Below are 19417 nucleotides of genomic sequence, written 5' to 3'. Positions count from 1 at the left end.
AGGTTCTGCGGGCAGGTCTCGGATCGATCTGGCAACGACCCCTGCGGATGGCCAAAGCTCAACCAGAAATGTTTGAAGGGAGGGCCATCCTGGGCCTGTCAATTGTGCAGCCGCAGTTCGTGCTGAACGCGTCAAAAAACAGCCCTGGAGGTGTGGAGGCCAGGTGGGCGCCCGATAATCGAGTACCGCAGCGCGAGGCGCGTTCTGGCTACGATGGGCAAGTACCGTGCTAGCGGCGGTGATTGGCGGCAAGGCACCCGTGACGCCACCGGCAGGAGCGCGGCCAGGACATGACATGGATAACGCCAACCCCGGCCTCAGCAGTGTCGCGCAGCGGCAGGTGCGACTGGACGGGGACTGGCGCCTGCCCCCATGACACTTTCCCTCTGAGATTTCTCTCCACCCTGTCCGACCCCACGGCCGCGCAGGACCCTCCCGGGCTCGCCCTTTCGACACCATCATCCACACTTGCATGCCGCCAATGCGCCCAGCCGGATTGCTGCGACAACCTGACGATATCATCTCGCCTGCGCGCGCACGCCTCTTCCATCACGCATCGCAACCTCACATCCCTCGCTACTCTCATCGGCACAGCTTTACCAGACCTGGACTGCGATCTCTCAATCTACCACTGTCCTGCTCGCCGAGTTGCTACGGCAGCTACACCAAGGCGTACACCCGCTAACCACTAAAATGGGGCTCCCGTAAGTCCATCCCCAGCATGACGTCGCAATGGTTCAAAGTGCACAGAACGCGATTGTGTAGAGGTCTTGCAATGCGCGTGGCGACCGCAGCTTCGCGATCATCTCTACTGCATCTAGGATCGAGAGCAGCCTGATTGCGAAGACTCCATGCTTCCGCAGAGTCTCCTGTGCGCGGCCTGTCTGTCTCAATTGGTTCTTCACAATAACAGGCGCTGATCACAATACCATTACAGACTCTTTATCGCGCCCGTCGACTCAGACATCCCCTCGAAACTTGCCGCAAAGAGTCCTATCAGTGCGTCGCACGCCCGCTCGCCAATTCGCCGAGACGCGCCAGGAGTTGTCAGATCAAGGCGCCGTCAGATCCAGGAGGCTCGGGAACATCGCTTTCGTCTGCTCGCGACTCTTCAAGGCGAAGAGGAAGCGCTCCTTTCTGCCGTGCGATCACAAGGCATTGAACCCAGCATATCCTCCACCACTGCCACTAGTGTGGAAGATGTCGTGTCGCGACGACGCGAGTTAGAACACCAGCAGCGGAGGCAGAATGCGGAGAGGGGCACATCATCTCTGGAACCGACATCACGGTCATCACCAGACGATCCGTCATCGAGGCACATAGAATGGGCATCCAGTGGGCGTACCAGTCCTCGCCACTATTCGTCATGGGGTCGCGAGCCCTGGCTGCCTGAACTCCGGGCAGGGAGCTTTGGAGCGCGTTCGGTAAGTTGGGTGATGCCGTATTTCTCCAAAGCCCTGAACACTGACTTATCCACTTATAGTATGAGCGGCAAGATCCTGCCTCATCGACATACTACCGACCTGGCCGCCCTGAGGGCATCTATGCAAGACGTGCTCCTCTGTCACATGGCACTTCCGACGAACGGCTGCGTTTGCGTCGGCTTGACCAGCCCATCCATGCGAGATCGCTCACCAGCATAAGGCGCAACCGTCTTCGCCCATATGACGGGTTGGGAGATCGCGACCGCAGTCTTAGCCCCGAAGGTGACGCAGTCTGGGATACCTTGCAGTCAACGTTGACACCGGATCCTCAGCCGCCGAGTGCGAGCTCCTCCTTTGCTTCGACTAACGCCTCCACCGTTGCGTCCCAAAGAACTGTCCCTTTGTCGTCTGCCAACACCTCAATGACAAGTCCGGATGAGCCGGCAGAACCACCTTGCGACCCTGTCGCAGACAATTCAGAACTTAACGACAGTGAAGATGAGACTCTCGATCAAATCCTTGGGCAGCGGCTGGCTGGTGCTTCGAGACGATCAGCCACTGACTCCAATCGGCGCTCGTATGCCGATGTGGCTGCTGATCTCTCTTTGGGAGGCATATCGACTGACGAAGGAGCTAGCGACTGGCTCACGGGATTGCATCGCATTGTCCGCGGTTTGGTCTCTCGCGACGACATCCCCGACGAATGGTGGGCTGAGGTTGGTCTGACGCGCTCGATGCGCGAGGACTCGAACTAGATACCCGTCATATTCGATGTATCCACGGTCTGGAGCGGGTGTTGATTTTGACCCCTTGACGGAAGCCGGGGGGGCGTTTTTGGTTTTTGGTTCCGGAGTCTAAGGGTCGGACGGAATATGGAAGATCAAACTCGGCGCTTTTTTAAAGCCAAATCTGTACGAAAAAGCCGGCTCATTTGGGAGGCGCAACGGCGTTGTATTCGAATACCAATGTTTTAGATTTCTTCGTGTTTTGATTCTCGGGAAACTTGAATCTCGGTATAGCTATCATTCAGCTGTAGGACTTCTTTAGGTCTGGGGAATGCTGCAGAAACAAAATCATTCACGTGTTGAAACAAGGGCACTTTTTGCAACACCGACCACAGTTGCAGTTGTGGACGAACACCAGATTGTGGGAAATCTTGTTACCCTGAGCACGGAGATTGCGCCATGCCTATGACGCACTTAGCTCGAGCTCATGCAGGAGCTAGCGATACTCAAATTTCAATGCATAAAGTCGGCTAATATCTCAGGACCACTAGCACGTGTTAGTCTTGATAATCGCTGAGCCAATCCGTCTTTGAATTTGCAGACCTGGCGTCCAGAAAACCATCTGCTGAAGTTAGTCGCCAAGCCAAAAAATGATAATAACCATTGGAGTGAAGAATTCAGCTTGTTTGTGTAGTTGTCTTAATGTGATATCTGCCTGTTAGCGTGTCACAGCCAGTCGTTGTCGTGGCTCCAATCCTGGGATCCCTTGCCAACCCCACACTCACAGAGCTGGGCTGCAGCTACACCGAGTGGTGGCTCACTACGAATGACCGCCAGGCACGGAACCGCCGATGTGTGACAGTGCAATCCTGTCTCGCCCGTACTCCGCTGCTGGCCGCCTGCCATCGATCAGGGGACTACCGGCTGGAAGTCTGTCCCTTCTTTCCCAGTTAAACCGACCAACAAAGTGAGCAACTGGACTCTGCGATTGACCAGCTCTGCCCCGCGAAGGAGTGCCGCCCTCGCCCTACAAGGCTCCACGCCCGCTAGCAACACGATTCACGATCTGACGACGCCCATGCTCGCCCATTGCGGCCCGACCTCGCTCCTGATACCTGCACAAACGACCGAAGGCGGCCCTTTACCGAAGCCAACGCCGTCTCGAGTGAACGAGCACATGGCCACGAATTCCTGACCGACGACCACCCACAACTTCTCGACCCTGGACGAACCCTTGTCAGAGCCACCCGCAATCCGCGCTGCGAACCGCTGAGGAGGCTGTTCCCACGCAGCGCCCGTTGCGGGCAATGGCACCCGCTTCTTCGACACACAGCTCGCACCCGTCGAGCTCGTCGCAGCCGGGCGGGCGACAATACCACAACCAGCAGCAGCAGCATGCGACCGGCGAATCGAGAGGCAGTGCAGGCGCTGCGACACCGAGGCACGAGCGCACGCCAAATACGCCGAGGAAGGAGAGCAATGGCCGGGAGAGAGCCTTGCAGGACCCAGGCCTGCGGGACTACGTATGTGTACCCTCGGTGTGGCACATGCTTGTGGCCATTATTATACAATGGGTGGAATTGGAGGGTTTGGGGATCCGTGGGGTTTTGGGCAATGAAAGGCTGACATATTGTTTGCTTGGGTCATGCATAGCGGCTCGGCGAGTGCTTAGGCAAGGGCGCATTCGGCTCCGTCTACAAGGCCATTCACTGGGGCACTGGCGAGGCAGTGGCTGTCAAGCAGATCAAACTGGTGAACCTGCCGAAAAGCGAGCTGCGGATGATTGAGGTGAGATCTCTTGGTTCTCGTGTTGTCCTAGAGCTGTGCTGACGGAGGGCTACAGGCGGAAATCGACTTGCTCAAGAATCTGAATGTGAGTAAAGCCCCAATGACAATGGCCTTCAATTGTGCCAGATTGCTGCCAAAGTGCTGACAAGTTTTAGCACGACAACATCGTCAAATACATCGGATTCGTGAAGACTACCGATTGTCTGAACATTGTCCTTGAGTAAGTTCCCAGCCTGAAGTACAACATGACCGTTTAAATGCTTTGCTTATCATTATTTTCAGGTACTGCGAGAATGGCTCGTTACATTCGATATGTAAAGCATACGGCAAGTTCCCAGAAAACCTTGTCGGTGTCTACATGACACAGGTGCTTCAAGGACTCCACTATCTCCATGATCAAGGTGTCATTCACCGTGATATTAAAGGTGCCAACATCTTAACGACAAAAGATGGAAAGGTCAAGCTGGCGGATTTCGGTGTGTCGACTAGTACTCTGGCTGGACCAGACAAGGAGGCACAGGTCGTGGGCACACCGTACTGGATGGCGCCCGAGATCATCGAGCTATCTGGTGCCACACCGGCATCTGATATATGGAGTTTGGGCTGCACTGTGATCGAACTCCTACAGGGAAAGCCTCCATACCATCACTTGCAGGCAATGCCAGCCCTGTTTGCGATTGTGAACGACGATCACCCACCGCTACCGGAAGGCGTTTCCTCGGTACGTTCCACCAGTCTTGTTAAGCTCTCAATAACGGAACAATTAACGGGATCATAGGCGGCACGCGATTTTCTCATGCAATGTTTCCAAAAGGACCCCAATCTGCGCGTCTCTGCGAAGAAGCTGCTCAAGCACAATTGGATAGTCGGATGCCGGAGAAGCGATGCTCCTGTCGCGAAAGCCCCGTCCAACTTCAATCAGGCCGTCGAGGAAGTGAAGCAATGGAACAAGGCGCTCACTTCTTCAGAGTCCAATCTACGTTCCTCCACTGGCTCGGAGCCCGGAGGCATGCTGCATCATTCGCAACAAACAGCACGATTCGGCGCACAAGAACCTTTGCGGTCCAGTGCCAATACGCCTGCGAAGGGCCCGTTTTCTTTGTCGAAGCCAAGGCCTTCCGCTGGGGACTTTTCAGCACCTGAAGCTGCAGGTAAGTTATGCTCACGTGTTGAGCACAATTGCTTGTCCAACGCGCTGTAACTGACCTTCTCAGACGATGACAACTGGGACGACGATTTCGCGACCGCCATCTCGCCAACGGCATTACAACTTCCTCACATAAAACCTCAAGACCACTTTGGCGGCATGTTATCAGCAGATCGCTTAAAAGCCTTTGCGTCTATTGATAGTTCTCGAGACTTTTCCGGCTATTGGCCAACCGAGCACGACGATGAAATGACAGACTTGAGCAGATTCGACCAATATCAGGACGAAGAATCACAGGAGAAGACTATTCGGCCGAGTCGGACCCGATCGCCTGCGAAAGCGCCACTACCTCCCACAAGGTCTTCACCACGCAAAAGATCTGCTGACGAGCATAAGCGCCAAAAGTCGTCACAATTCAGGTCATCTCTGGTTGGTAAATTTGAACTACCTGCCAGGCCTGATGTAGTGTTCCGAGAGCAGTCGATCGAGGATTACTCGGACCTTATCGGAGATGATGACGACGACAACATCTTTGGCGGTAGTGTCCTGCAACATAAGAAGGTATGCATCGCCGTAATCGAGAGTATCTCCTTGATATTAACGACAATTGCAGCAGGATGCGCCTCAATTGTTCCACCCGTCTGATTTGACGACATTACCAAAGTCAACACAAGGACTTACCACTGGTAGTCTTCGGCGGCAGACGAGCTCCCGGCCATCGATACTTCCGGACCGACCTCTAGAACGATCGCTGTCCGCGATTGAGATTCAGAAATTCGCCGAAGACGATGAAGAAGACTTCTCAGATATCCTAGGACCTGACCGTGTCTTCCAAGAGAAGGAGGAGAGCGACAAAAGCTCTGAGGACGGAAATATCATGGTCCTCTCCAGAATCAGTAACAGCTCCTGGGCAGCAGAAGACGAGGAAGAGGACGACCCGTTCGCATCCATGGATCCTGGCTGGGATGAGATGGACCTCGAGGCCAATATCGCTAGAGACAGACATGCCCGTCTCGCAGAGAAGATTGAGGAGCTGGTTAGGTCGATGAAGATGACCGAGGGCGAGGACAAACTGGAGTACCTCTCGGAAGACCTGCTCGCCATGCTGTGGGAGAACGCCGAGGTCAAAGACCTCATAATCAGCGCCCACGGGTTGCTTCCTATACTGGAAGTGTTGGAGCCGTGCAGTGTGAAGAGCCGGCAGCCGATGATTCTGCAGCTTTTGAAGGTTGTCAACACAATCATTCTGGACGACGTGGAGCTTCAAGAGAATCTCTGCTTCGTTGGTGGTATCCCCATCATCACGAAGTTCGCTGCTCGCCAGTTCTCGATCGAAATCCGCCTCGAAGCCGCCGCTTTCGTCAGGCAGATGTACCAGACCTCAACACTGACATTACAAATGTTCGTTAGTGCTGGTGGTCTGAATGTCTTGGTCGAGTTCCTGGACGAGGATTATGACAGCGCAAGAGACCTGGTCTTGATTGGCGTCAACGGCATATGGAACGTCTTCGAGCTGCAGGGGCCGACGCCAAAGAACGATTTCTGCCGGATATTCTCAAGGAGCAAGATCTTGGACCCTCTGGCATTGGTTCTCTTGCGAGTGCTCGATGAGGACACAGAGGACGAGTTAACAGAGTTGATCGAAGGTCGGATAGTGAATATCTTTTATCTCTTTTCTCAAGCGGAGAACTACGTCAAGGAGATGGTGGCGGATCGCCAAGTCCTCAAGGGTGAGTTCATTCGAACGAAATCAACAAAGTCAGAAGCTAACAGAAACCTGCACAGTCGTTCTCAAAGCACTCCGGCGCATGACGCCAGCCCATCAGATCACGATGCTCAAATTTATCAAGAACTTGTCTATGCTCTCAACGACTCTTGAAGCACTCCACTCAGCGGATGCAATAGATTTCCTTATTGAATTGCTCAGCACCAGCATGAAGAAAGGACACCCCCACTTCCGGGAGATCTCCAATCAAGTTCTCAACACAATGTTTAATCTCTGTCGTTTGAGCAAAGACCGCCAGGAGTATGCAGCGGTCAACGGCATCATTCCTCTGCTTATGAAGATCATGAAGACCGACAGACCACCGAAGGAATTCGCGCTGCCGATCTTGTGCGACATGGCGCATTCCGGGAGCAAAGGGCGCAGGTTCCTGTGGCAGAACAGAGGTCTCGACTTCTATGTCTCTCTCATTGCGGACCAGTACTGGCAGGTGACTGCTCTTGATGCCATCTACGTGTGGTAAGCAACTACACCTTGATATCGTTTTGTGCTTAGTGACTGACAGGCAGAGACAGGCTGCAAGAAGAGACGGCAAAGGTCGAGGGCTACCTGCTGAACGCCAATTTTACGGGCGCCATAATAGCCTGCTTCAATACACCAAAGGTCAACGCCTTCGATCCCAACCTTCTTGAACCTCTGCTCAAGGCTCTACGATTATCCCCATCGCTTGCCGCTTCGTTGGCGAAGGCTGAAATGTTCAGCGGACTTGGCCAGAAGCTTGGTCACAAGAAGGCTGTCGTCCGGCTCAACCTTCTCCGCTTGGTTCGCAACATTCTGGACGCCCGAGAAGCCGACTACTTTTCTGCTGGTAGGGACAGGAAATTGCGAGGCCTTCTGGACGAGATCCAAACGCTAGCGGATAAAGACCCAGCCGTTCTCGTACGAAACCTTGCAGGCGAACTTGTACGTTCGCGCATTGGCGGAAGTCCGAACAACAGCCTGCCACTACCGGCGTCCAGTGCTTCCTCTGCAGGATCCAGTCGGTCGCGCTCCGGTCCCAGACGCATATATACACCACCTTCTTTGCAGTCTGCCAACAGTGTTCCTCTTACTCCTACACATTCTCACAGGCCTTCGCTGCCTACCCAATCTTCAACGTTTATCGAGGTTGCCTCTAGTCCGAAGCGATCTGCCGTAGCCATGACGCATGATCGGGACGCAGCCCTGTACCGCCCAAGGAGCAGGGACGGGTCAGGAATCCCCGTAAGTTCGATTCCTCGGCGAGTAAGCGGCGAGATAGCCGTCGTGACGCACTCGCCTGGCCACCGGAGCCGCCTGTCACGCAATTCCAACATTTACAATCCTTCTCGGCCGAGCCTCAGCAGCGCCGGCCTCGGCTCCCGCAGTGAAGGAGGGCTATCGGGCAACAAGGACAACACCGCCTCCAGCGACGGGCGGCCATCGTTCCTAATGATGTCCTCAGCCTCCAGCACCGCGGGCAGTTCCCGGACGCCCGCGATCAACACGGATCTGCCATTTAGGACTGGTGACCCCGGTACCCTCAACAGCGCTGCATCGTCGACCGCATCCTCGTCAAGCTCGCGCCCATCGTCATCCTCGCGCCCATCGTCGAGCGGGTATCTAGCCGGTAGTGGCGTTAGTGGTGGCAGCGGTGGAGGTGGTAGTGCTGGCAAACGACGGACGCGTGCGCCGAGCGATTCCCGGCGATGGGGGTCTTGAGAGGAGGCCAAGGTCCCTTGACACATCACTTGGCCCTGGCATGCAGGGAGTAAACTCGCGTGATGGAGCGAAGCTACACGAAGCTGCACGAAGGACTCGAGCCTGCTGGTTTGGAATGATTTATAGAAACGAACATGAATATGAACCACGCCATACATGTCAAGTATGGGCTTTACAGACGTGATGATACCTTCTTCCATGCGGTATACTGCGTGCATGTGATACATGAACATTATGTCCGGCTCATCCTGGTAGAGCCTTGCCAGCTCAGGTAGACCCGTCCGGTTTGCACCAGAGACAAAACGCGCGGTTTGTCTTTCGGGCTTGCGCCTTTACTACCACAACTACGAACGCTCCCCCCAAGCTCGCCGCTCTTCTGTCCGGACTAGTACTACCAAGTCTCGATCTTGAACCGCTCCTTCATCTCGCACACCCACGTGGGGTCCTCGGGGCTGTTTACGTGCACCGTCACGCCCCCGGCCTCGAGGTACGTCCTGATCTGGTCCGGCTTCGTCCAGCCCTGGCGCAGGTCAAACACGTCGCCGGGCCGCTCGGCGGTGAGGGTCCTGTTGACGCAGCGGATCGTGCAGGAGGCGGCTGGCAGACTGGCAAACGGCCCCTCTCTGGCAGCGGCAGTGGCAGTGGCTGGACTGGCCTCGACGCTTGACGTAGTCAGGGAGCTGAGGTCGTCGATGTCGGGGATGCTGAAGAGCGCGCGCAGGCTGGCGTCCTGGTCGAATCTGTCCCCGGAGCCTGCAGAGGGGGACTCGCCGAGAAAGACCTCGAGCTTCTGGAGTTGTGGGGGCAGGATCTCGGTCAGCGGTGGGATGTTCGAGGGAGTCCAGATGGCGCCTCGCCCGTCTTTCGGCAGGGTCGGATCCGTACTGCCGTTGCGCTCGCCCGATTCTATCGAAGGTCCGTAGAACATGCGGTAGTCGATCTCGAGGGACTCGAGGCTGGTGAAGCCGTGCAGGTCCACAACCCCGTTCACGATGGTCCCGAAGAAGTGAGGCTCCAGAGTCATGGCGAGGTGCTTCAGATGGCCGCCGACGTGCTCCCTCAGCGTCTCGAACATTTCTGCCGGGTTGTAGTCGTAACCCTGGCCGTGATGCTTGATCGCGTATCCGAACTTGAAGGTCTCGAGTGCTGGCGTGCCAGCGAGTAGCGGAGCAAGGCCAATGTCGTCGAAACATGAGGCGGCCAGCTCGATCCTGCGTAGATTGTGATGCACGGGCATGGCCTGCGGCCAGCTGAATATGGTCTGAGAGCGACCTTCAAGTGCGAGGAAGCTGGAGGCGTAGACCTCGGTCAGGGTGGGGATGGTCAAGAAGAGCCTCATCGCTTCGAAATGCTTCCAAGTATCGTAGTCGACAGGCGGGAATGAGAGCAGCGTCTTCAGCTGCCCAAGCGGTGCGTCAAAGGGATTCTGAGCTTGGGCGGCTTTGATGGCCGCAAGTACTGCCGCCTGAGGGCCATTGGGTTCTGCCGTTGCAGCAAGCGTCCTGCCGACTTCGATGCGCAACGTACGGATATTTTTTAGCATGGAGAGTATAAAAACCTGGCTCTGGATCGACTCGAAGGAGCAGTCGCACTGGTCCTGGGGCACGTCGAAGATGGGGTCCAGCATCTGCCGGCCCCAGGCATTGGTGTCGATGCCAGCAGCTCGCAAGCACGGAGACCGCTCGATGAGCATTTCAATGTCACACAGAGCCTCGTGGTCATCCTTGAGACGGTCGAACTCGAGAAACGGGGTCGTCTGCCTCAAAGCACGGCTGGGCCGGCAGGCCTTTGTGGTCGTGGCAACAAAGCTAAGGTTGGCCGTGGTCGCATATCGGGCCACGTCTGGATTCTGGGCGATGCGGTCCAGACAAAGCAGGATGCCTCTGCGATCTGTGCGCGCGTCAACCTCTAGGGTGGAATATGCCGCCCGCCGGGACTTATAGAGCGGCACGAGTGGCTTGGCGCAGTCGTGCAACGTCCGGCAGGTTAGCAGGAAAGCCTCGAAGCTCTCGGGCATGGCGTGCCGGGCAACCTCGTGCAGAAGCTCATTTGGCAGATCCAAAAGGCTAGACGGGATGCGAGCGGCGGCAGCCATTGGAAGGCGGAGGAAATCTCGCTTGCTTTCTTGCTTGCTTGGGGGATCGTCGAGTGCTGATACGCTACGGTGGCGCCCACGAGGAGCTGTCAGCCGTTTGATATTGCTTGAGCCGCACGCAGTCGGCAAAGTCGTCTTCCAAGTCAGAGGCGCAGCATGTCATTCGGGACGCGGCCCGTTCTTTTACATTGTCATGGATGCTGCCTTGTTCGTTACGATGCCTCGGATCCAGCAGTAGGCGACTCGGGCTGGCAGGCAGATGCTTGCCATGGGCCGATTGCAATGCTGACGCTCGACGAGCCACGCTGGGGGATGCAGCAGAGCTGTGCTGTCATGGCCAATGAGTGAGCCGCCTCGCCGCGTCCAGCTCAGGTGCCTGCCTCGTCCATCCACAACTGTCCAGGCATCGAATTAGCGATGCTCTGCCCTCGCGTCATCATCTTGTCCCGTAGCCTTCTTCGAGATGCATGCGCTTCCCTGACACGCCCTGCTGCAAGGGATCAACCCAACACGGCAGCCACTGAGCAGCACGCTAGACCAGACTCTGGAGAATACTGGGACCGTCTGGATCGACATGTCTCAGAGCGCGCGCCTGCCCCTCTGCCCTGTCAGCCCCCACCGTCCGGCATCGGCCCGCCTCATCCCAATCGCAGCTCAAATTCTTCCAGCCACTCACTTCACTTTGCGATTGGCTGAGCCGTTTACACGAGGTTTGTTCTCACGATATTGCACGACCTCGCTCACTTCAGCTTGCCTCGCTGAGCTCTAGTAAAGCCCTCTGCCATTTTCAACCCCGCCCTTCTGTCCAGCTGACCGGCACGGTCCCCTCCCGTAACCATGGAGACCTTCACCATCAAGACACCCTGCACCTCGGCCAACATCGGCCCCGGCTTCGATGTCATCGGCCTCGCCCTCTCCATGTATCTTGAGCTGCGAGTCACCATTGATCGCTCAAAGAAGTCCTCAGACCTGCCTCTCAACTGCCGCATCACCTATGAGGGCGAAGGCGACGTGCCTCTTGACCCAGAGTCCAATCTCATCACCAGAGTAGCCCTCTACGTTCTTCGCTGCCACGACCAGCGCGCGTTCCCCGTCGAGACGCATGTCCACGTGGTCAACCCAATCCCATTGGGCCGTGGGCTCGGCTCCTCGGGAGCAGCCGTCGTTGCTGGTGCCATGCTCGGCAAGGAGGTCGGCGGCCTGCATCACCTCACCGACGAGCGTTTGTTTGACTTCTGCCTCATGATTGGTACGTTCCTCGGTCAACCTTGGCTCAATGGCAAACGTGCTGATACTCCCGGATATGAACAGAGCGGCATCCAGACAATGTCGGCGCCGCGCTCTTTGGCGGCTTCGTGGGTACATACCTCAAGCCTCTCAGCCCGGAGGATGTTGCCCGGGTCGAGATCCCGCTGAGTGAGGTCCTCCCTGCCCCTGCTGGCGGAGAGGATACAGGCAAACAACCTCCGGAACCCCCGATCGGCATCGGTCACCACATCAAGTTCCCCTGGGCCAAGGAAATCAAGGCTGTTGCCATCATCCCAGAGTTCGAGGTTCCCACCGCCAAGGCTCGCGAGGTCTTGCCCAAAGAATACCCCCGACAGGATGTGGTAAGTCTTCTGTAGCGAGCCCGGCTCTCTGGGCGTTGTACCCATGCTGTCAAGAGATAAGATACTGACCTGCTATCACATGAAGACTTTCAACCTGCAACGCATTGCCCTGCTTCCCGTCGCATTGGGCCAGTCGCCCCCTGACCCAGATCTTATTTACCTTGCTATGCAAGACAAGCTACACCAGCAGTACCGCCAGACCTTGATCCCTGGCCTGGGCGAAATCGTAGAGTCCATGTCGCCTGCGACTCAGAAAGGCCTGCTCGGTGTTTGTCTCTCGGGTGCTGGCCCTACCATTCTCGCGCTGGCTACGGAGAATTTTGAGGAGATTGCAGAGAATATCATTGGGCGCTTCCGTAAACAGAACATCAGCTGCAGGTGGCTGCTCTTGCAGCCTGCTGAGGGCACCACGGTCAGTCGGTAAACTGCCAGGTCTGCACCAACGCTGAAACAAGACAGCGTGCAATTAGTGCAATAGTCAAGGAAAAGGAAAACAGTAAACAAGATACCCAGCATCTCACGAGCCTTATCAGACGTTCATGCCAATCACGCAACTCCGGGCTCCAGGCTCTCAACCGCTGATTGGTCACCGTTGCGATTGCCACCTCGTGCGAGTCCCACCATCCGCATAGAGATGCCGGGGTCATCCCACGACAGCGCAATATTCAGGGGACATTTTTCCGTGCGATCCACTCACGATACCTCCGTCCCAAGCATGAACACATGCTTGATACATGTTCAATGTCTGCTTGTGGAAGTTTGTGTGCGTTCTGTGTAGCGTCAGCAAAAGCGAGAGCTGTCCACGTGGTGAAGCCGGCCTGCTTCTGGGACAGCTGCCGCTTTAAGCATTGAAGACAACGGGAGGCCTTGTAACAGAGTGGGGGCGGCGATCGTGACACATCTGGAGCTGAAAGAAGCGAATCGAGATGGGGCAATCCGAGCTCGCATACACGAGAAAGCTGGCAGTACTCCAATCGCAATCCCAGACCGAAACTGGACGAACTCAGGCCGAGCTTGCGATGACTTGTTGCACAGACGGTTGCCCGGCGCCTGTGGATTGTTTTTTCTGCTGGCCGTTTCAGGACCCGGGCATAAGTGCCAGCTAATCCGCTCTTTGACCGTGCAGTATGGGCCAAGCTGCCATTCAGCCGCAGCCAGAGTTGCACGGGCACGGGACTTTATATGATTGAACCTGACCACCAGGGACCTGACTCGGAGACAAACATCTGACTTTGAATTGCCTGGTGCCGTCAAAGCTCCTGCCCTGGCCTGTCGTCATCGGCTCATCCTTGCAAGAATGTATACTATCTCGGATCTTAAGTGACAGGCAGGGGTCTGCATGTGCCGCATACCCTCTAGGCCCATCTCCACCTTGACTAGCATCGGCCGAGGCCCAGTCACCCGAATTTGCCTTCCTCTTGCTCGCATGCCAGTACTGCCTGCAGTAACTCGTTGCGAAAGTAAGGAAGCCGTCACTCGCATTGACTAGCGGGCAGTCATCTTTCACAGCGGCATGGGCTGTGTACCTCAGCCTCATTCGAACGGACACGCGCTACCGCTTCATCAGGAATGCTCCTCGTCAGGGCTCGACACTCACAGAAGCATGCCAATGCGATGAGGAGCAGCCAATGCTCGGAGCAGAAGTGTTGCTGCCCAATCGTAGGCGCTCCGGTCGATCACAGCTGGTGGTCATGCTCCGCTTCGTGCCGGTATCCCTGGACTCAACACAGGCTTAATAAAACCGCGGAGCCGCTCGGATGGCACCACTCTTGAACCAGTGTTTGGTAGCAGTAGTGGAGCGGCAGCGTGCCTTCATATAGCGTCTAAGCGACAACGGAACAGCGTGGCCCGCAGTGGTACTGACATGCATGATCCTTGTCACTTAGAAATGTCCCAGCCAGTGGTAAGTCACTATCTAGATGCCACAGAAGGCATCATGCAGCATGGCCGATATAAAGTTGGCTTTCACCACTGCCGAGGAGCCGTCAAGTCCTTGTTGCTGTTTGGGAGGTAGCTCAGTTTCACCTGAACCACCGGTGCTCGTTGTCGAAAAGTCTGTACCCGAGAGCTTTACCGGCTTCAGCTACTGCTCAAAAGTAGAATCCTCTACGACATGTTGGCCAAACTAAACCAGCTGCTACCTGCAGTAGCTCTGCTGGCCACTACAGTCGTCTCTCAACAGAGTACCTGCGACCTCGTCCAGGCCCAGACGAAAATCTCCATTTGGAACCGCTTTTCCATCGACTACACAAGAGAGCAGACCGAGTACTGGTCGACAGCATCGGGTGCTCTCAAGCCAAAGTGTATCCTGACTCCGCAAAACGCAGATGAGGTCGCGGCCATTGTTTCGATCCTGCGCGAGAACAACGAGACTTTTGCCATCAAGTCGGGCGGGCACAATCCCAACAACTACTTTGCGAGTGTCGATGGCGGACCGTTGATCTCGACCAAGAAACTCAACGAGGTCGTCTTTGATCGGGCCACAGAAACAGTCCGCATCGGGCCTGGCAACCGCTGGGATGAAGTCTCTGGTGCTCTGGATGGTTCGGGGTACACGGTTGTTGGAGGGCGTATTGGAAACGTCGGTGTTGGAGGCTACCTGCTTGGTGGTAAGACATGATGAGCACCACACGATAGCAGGGCTGAGAGACTAACTCGAACGACACATAGGCGGTCTCAGCTTCATGAGCACCGAGTACGGCTGGGCAGCCAACCAAGTCCTCGAATACACGGTCGTTCTGGCCAACTCGACGATTGTCAAGATCACCCCCGATAACCACCCGAACATCTACACGGCCCTGACCACCGGCGGCAACAACTACGGCATTGTCACATCGTACCTTGTCAAGGCCTACCCTCAGGGTGATGTCTGGGGCGGAAGCCTCGTCTTCACTGCCACTCCGAACATCACGGTCAACCTCCTCTCCGCGCTCCGTGACTTCACCGAGAACTATCCCGACGAGAAGGCTGGCATCATCATGACGGCCGAGCGCACACTGGGCACGCTGGTCGATCTATGGATCATGTTCCTGTACTACAATGGACCAGAGCCCCCTGCGGGTCTATTCGACCGCTTCATCAACGCTGGAGCCAGCATCAACACCTGCAAGACGCAGTCCATGCACAGCCTGCTCTCTGGCAATAATTGGGCGGTCGTCAAGGGCAGCGTGTACACCATCGGCACCGAGACCATTGCCCTCCCTCCCGCGGGCCCTTCTGGCACGGAAGGCGACGCAGTCATGCAATCCGTGTACGACCTCTGGGTTGAGGTGAGCAACAAGGTCAAGCTGGTCCCGGGCCTGATTGCGAGCATCGCGTTCCAGCCGATGCCCAAGATGCTCACGAGAGTGGCCAAGACGCACGCTGGGGGCGACATGCTGGACCTGGACGACTCGATCGACCGCATGATCGTCGAGCTCGACTACAGCTTCCTGTTTAACAGCGACTACCCCAAGGTCGACGCCATCATGCGCGAGACGTACACCGGCATCCGCAACGTCGCGGACAACGCCACGGCCGCGGGGCTCATGCCGCAGGGCTACCTCCCGCTGTTCCAGAACGACTGCTTCTACCCGCAGGACTACTACGGCCGACTGCGGCCCGAGAAGAAGGCCCTCGCGCAGAAGGTGCGGGCCGAGCTGGACCCTCAGGGCTTGTGGCGCGATCGTACCGGCGGCTTCAAGATTGATCTCTGAAGTCTGGACGAGTGCGAGTTACTCACCCTCCTTTTTTATTTTACATTTTGTTCTGATGTGTATAGCCTTCGACTGAGCTTCAGCATGCATTTACTTTGGGGCCAGCATCGTGTTTATAGCATTTGGGTATTACACACGCGGCTATTTGATAATCCGCGGCATCAACCAACGCTGTGATGCTGCTGTCCCTTCCCGGCTGGACCGCATGCCTCCTCCTCCTCCTCTTCTTTTTCCTTAGCTTTCAGCTATTCTATGGAAACCTTAGATAGCAAAATTCAAAATCCTCAAGCATCACCCACTCTCCTGTGGCACAACTCTTCTGTACATCAGCTCCGCCCTCATCGCGTACTTGACACCCTGCAGCACATCATCGCCCGCGTGGTACAGCCGCTTGTGCTGGAATATGAGGACCCTGCCGGCCCTGGGGTGTACGTCGATCTTCCGGGTCTCGTCGTTGGAGAGGAACGACGTCGCGCCGCCTACAAGCCCGCCGCCGCCGCCGCCAGTCTCTGCCTCGTCACTGTTATTGGTATGTCGTCCCTTCTCCAGAGCCGCACCGTGTGAGTCGTTCAGGTACAGCTGCAGGGTAAAGTGTGTCGTCAGGTCCACCGTCTCGGGAGGAACACTGCCGCTACCGTCTAGAAATACCTCGGCATCCCGCTCAGTGTACGCCCCGTCGCAGTGGGCGCGGAAGAACTGGCCCGGTCCGTAGCGCAGGAAGCGCATGCGCTTGTTCATCCGGACAAAGTCCCACCGCGGGACCGTGGCCGGGTCGTCGGGGATGTACTTGCGCTGGACGTGGTCCCAGTGTGTAGGGGGAGGGTATCCCAGGAGGGAGCCCTGGGTGAATGAGAGTAGTGGTGATGGCGATGTTGATGATGGTGATGGTGATGCGGAGGTGGAGGAGGAGGAGGGAAAGGAGGAGATCTGCGGGACTTTGGACAGACGGTTGTCCCATAGCCGGTTCATGAGCTCCTGGTGGTCCCAGACTATGCGGTCCGAGTTGCGGTAGGTTGGCTCGAGGATCTCGTAGCCCCCGCCGATGTTGACCATTGCCGGGCGCCAGGAAGTCAGCTTTTCTGTCGAAGTGGCGGTGGCTGCGGCGGCAGCGGCGGCATCTGGTGAGGGTGATGGTGACGAGGAGCTAGCTGAATTTTCAGTGCTGGTCACCAGAGTCTCGGGGACCCTGTCCTCCTCTGGCACGCTCTTCTCGGCGAGGGCGAGGAGCATCTTGCACTCGGACGGGCTGAGGACATTGTCCAGCACGACGGCGTAGGCGCCCGCGTACTCCGGCAGGACCGTCTCCGCCCAGTCCATCTGCTTGAAGGTGATGGGCTTGCTGTCGGGTGCGGGCTTCACGAGGAAGCCGTCGGGGATGTCGACTTGCTTGGACGCATAGGTGACTTGGACTGGCTGGTGGTGGCTCATCGTGGGCTTTGGAGGGGGTGTCTGGGAGACGGTCTTGTGGGCCTTGGCTTTGCGGAACATGGCTGCCGTTCTTTGGCAAGGTGGAATAGAGGATTTGGGTGAAAGGTGGTGTGTTTGTATACGCTTGATACTGGAATCCTGCTGTAGAAAGCTGATGGGTGTGCGGGCTGTGTTTATTGTCAGCAATTGCCTGGCATGTCAGGTATAGTTCTACGGGGTGGCGGTGTCATAATATGCCTGGACGCCAGGCATCCACGCCGAGCAGGCAGCTGTTTTTGATATGGCTGTTATTTTGCAGGTCGCTTCGAAAACAAAAAGAAGCAGCTGAACCGAACGAACAATAACCTGGTGCCGTTTCTCTCCCTCCAATGGGCATGACAGGCAATGACTCTTCCAAAAAGTGTCAGCCTGTTGCCAGGGGCTATCTGTCAGTTTCTCTGACTTGTCATTCGCTGGCTCGGCCCCTGGAACCACTGGGTCCAGCCTTGTGGCGCCCCAGTCGATCAGCGCCAGGCACCAGCTGCAGGCAGGGCGCGACCCGCCCGCCCCAGACTGGTCTTGTCCTCATCCCAGTTCATGTTGGAATTCCGTCATGGAGACCCGCACGTCTGGGCGATATTACATGATCACATGTTCTTGTCCCAAGTGGAAACTCGCTCTGGGCAATGGATCAATCGGTCCACCCTTTCAACGAAGCGCACGGCCTAAAATAACTTGAGCTGCTTCGACTCATCAGGAACCGTGCTGGACAAACTTGCAAGGGTTGCTGCTCCAACTCACCACGACCAGCCAAGCATGGGGTTCTTGAGCAACCCCGCAAACCCCAAGTCTTTGTTGCTCCAACACAAGACCTCATCGCTTTTGACAACCCTGACAAGTCCTAACACTGCTTGCAAGAAATGCGCAATATTGAGAGACTGGAATTCGCCCCGTGCCTGTTAGCTTTCGTCGGTCCAACTCCTCACACTACCGCATTTGTCCAGCATCATTGAAATGGGCCTCCATAGCCCAGCCAGAGTCCAATTTCTCCATTGCATCCAACCCCGCCAGACGGCATTGGCCTCGAGTTTCATCGGCGCCGCAATCACCGTGTTAAGGGCATTGGCGCAGACTCTCGGCTCAGACAGATAGGGAGGGAAGATCCCGGAAACAAGCTTCTTGAGGCCGTCGAGGCTGTCTGTGAGAAGGGCGTGGTCACGGCTGATCTTGGGGGGGTCGGCAAGGACAGATGAGGTCAGGGCAGCTGTCTGTAACGAAGGTATCAGACGGCGGACATTGAAGAGCCGCACTATAAACATTCAGCCTGTGCTGTTTCGAAAACTTGCCGTCTACGAGTCAATCGTTGCCTACGCCTAGGACCACTCGTAGGCCTGCATTTAGCGGCCCACCATGTAGCACATAGTGGAACTGAGGTGCGTTCAATTGTGACGCTTGTCATGGTCTTGTTAAGGTATTGTTCTACACCGTTTGAACCATTGGCCTGTCATGGGATCGGATGGACTTCAAGATACGGTCATGACCGGGATGCCTGTCAAGAATTCAGTTAAGCTTCCAACCCAAGGCCTGGAGATTTCTTGGCATGCATGGCATGGCCGACTCGATCTTGGCCTTGCATCTCCACAACCAGCAAAGAATCCACGTGGACATGTTCAAGGACCCGCGAGGGACATTTCATGCGAGCCAGACGGTCTTGGTCCACGCAAACGGCCCACCCAGATGCCGGGAGAATAACACCACAGCTTTGTCTGGCTGATCCAAGGGATTGCTGGACGCACGCTGAACTGAGACCGCCTCAGCCCGGAGGTGCCCCGCCTGCCGGATTTGGGCATTTCTCGAATGCCAAGCGCCTGGTCCCAGCGAGAGACGTCTCACAGGCAAAGCAGGCCAGACGACAAGACACGAATGTCTCGGCTGGGGTTGCGCTCAGCAACGACCCTTGGTGTCCTCGCAACCATGTTTGCAGCTGCATCAGGGTCTCTTGTCCATGTGCCACACACTCTCAGGAATTTACCCGTACGTCCCCAACACTGGCAATGGCATTC

At 56.4% G+C, this 19417-nt stretch overlaps 7 protein-coding genes across 7 annotated transcripts; 4 read left to right on the top strand and 3 right to left on the bottom strand.

Annotated features, from left to right (window-relative positions):
- Positions 1 to 422: 422 nt before the first annotated feature.
- On the top strand, positions 423 to 2529 carry B0I36DRAFT_329103 (uncharacterized protein). Its single transcript, XM_046154679.1, has 3 exons — positions 423 to 704; positions 938 to 1424; positions 1484 to 2529. The coding sequence occupies exons 1-3, from the start codon at positions 694 to 696 to the stop codon at positions 2177 to 2179; spliced, it is 1194 nt and encodes a 397-aa protein (XP_046008990.1). The 5' UTR covers positions 423 to 693; the 3' UTR covers positions 2180 to 2529.
- Positions 2530 to 3456: 927 nt separating this feature from the next.
- Positions 3457 to 8547, top strand: B0I36DRAFT_249399 (cell division control protein; the record flags this gene model as incomplete). Its single annotated transcript, XM_046150472.1, has 10 exons — positions 3457 to 3672; positions 3803 to 3937; positions 3993 to 4022; positions 4093 to 4157; positions 4220 to 4658; positions 4716 to 5088; positions 5152 to 5645; positions 5698 to 6814; positions 6870 to 7326; positions 7383 to 8547. The coding sequence occupies 10 exons, from the start codon at positions 3457 to 3459 to the stop codon at positions 8545 to 8547; spliced, it is 4491 nt and encodes a 1496-aa protein (XP_046008989.1).
- A 163-nt stretch (positions 8548 to 8710) lies between these two features.
- On the bottom strand, positions 8711 to 10573 carry B0I36DRAFT_329097 (uncharacterized protein). The gene has a single exon (XM_046154678.1). It carries the CDS (start codon positions 10562 to 10564, stop codon positions 8939 to 8941), a length of 1626 nt encoding a protein of 541 aa, XP_046008988.1. The 5' UTR covers positions 10565 to 10573; the 3' UTR covers positions 8711 to 8938.
- Positions 10574 to 11479: 906 nt separating this feature from the next.
- B0I36DRAFT_249549 (GHMP kinase) lies at positions 11480 to 12676 on the top strand (the record flags this gene model as incomplete). The annotated part of the gene is made up of 3 exons (XM_046150485.1): positions 11480 to 11891; positions 11954 to 12252; positions 12338 to 12676. The coding sequence occupies 3 exons, from the start codon at positions 11480 to 11482 to the stop codon at positions 12674 to 12676; spliced, it is 1050 nt and encodes a 349-aa protein (XP_046008987.1).
- Positions 12677 to 14365: 1689 nt separating this feature from the next.
- On the top strand, positions 14366 to 15947 carry B0I36DRAFT_249088 (FAD binding domain-containing protein; the record flags this gene model as incomplete). Its single annotated transcript, XM_046150445.1, has 2 exons — positions 14366 to 14861; positions 14923 to 15947. 2 exons carry the CDS (start codon positions 14366 to 14368, stop codon positions 15945 to 15947), a joined length of 1521 nt encoding a protein of 506 aa, XP_046008986.1.
- A 291-nt stretch (positions 15948 to 16238) lies between these two features.
- B0I36DRAFT_249156 (uncharacterized protein) lies at positions 16239 to 17375 on the bottom strand (the record flags this gene model as incomplete). Its single annotated transcript, XM_046150452.1, has 4 exons — positions 16239 to 16559; positions 16596 to 16787; positions 16884 to 17021; positions 17118 to 17375. The coding sequence occupies 4 exons, from the start codon at positions 17373 to 17375 to the stop codon at positions 16239 to 16241; spliced, it is 909 nt and encodes a 302-aa protein (XP_046008985.1).
- Positions 17376 to 18252: 877 nt separating this feature from the next.
- Positions 18253 to 18727, bottom strand: B0I36DRAFT_329093 (uncharacterized protein). Its single transcript, XM_046154677.1, has one exon. It carries the CDS (start codon positions 18671 to 18673, stop codon positions 18314 to 18316), a length of 360 nt encoding a protein of 119 aa, XP_046008984.1. The 5' UTR covers positions 18674 to 18727; the 3' UTR covers positions 18253 to 18313.
- Positions 18728 to 19417: the final 690 nt, after the last annotated feature.

This window comes from Microdochium trichocladiopsis, assembly GCF_020744255.1.
Source record: "Microdochium trichocladiopsis strain MPI-CAGE-CH-0230 chromosome Unknown B0I36scaffold_8, whole genome shotgun sequence".
NCBI classification, from domain to species: domain Eukaryota; kingdom Fungi; phylum Ascomycota; class Sordariomycetes; order Xylariales; family Microdochiaceae; genus Microdochium; species Microdochium trichocladiopsis.
The sequence above is the reverse complement of the archived record's forward strand: the minus strand, read 5'-3'. Positions and strand labels throughout refer to the sequence as shown.

What these genes read in the sequence shown, in the direction of transcription:
- B0I36DRAFT_329103 (XM_046154679.1), top strand. An exon ending in GGAGCTTTGGAGCGCGTTCG is followed by an intron (nt 1,425 to 1,483) that starts GTAAGTTGGGTG and finishes ATCCACTTATAG; the next exon opens with TATGAGCGGCAAGATCCTGC.
- B0I36DRAFT_329097 (XM_046154678.1), bottom strand. Translation starts at nt 10,564, where the DNA reads ATGCCCGAGAGCTTCGAGGCTTTCCTGCTAACCTGCCGGACGTTGCAC.
- B0I36DRAFT_329093 (XM_046154677.1), bottom strand. Translation starts at nt 18,673, where the DNA reads ATGTTTATAGTGCGGCTCTTCAATGTCCGCCGTCTGATACCTTCGTTA.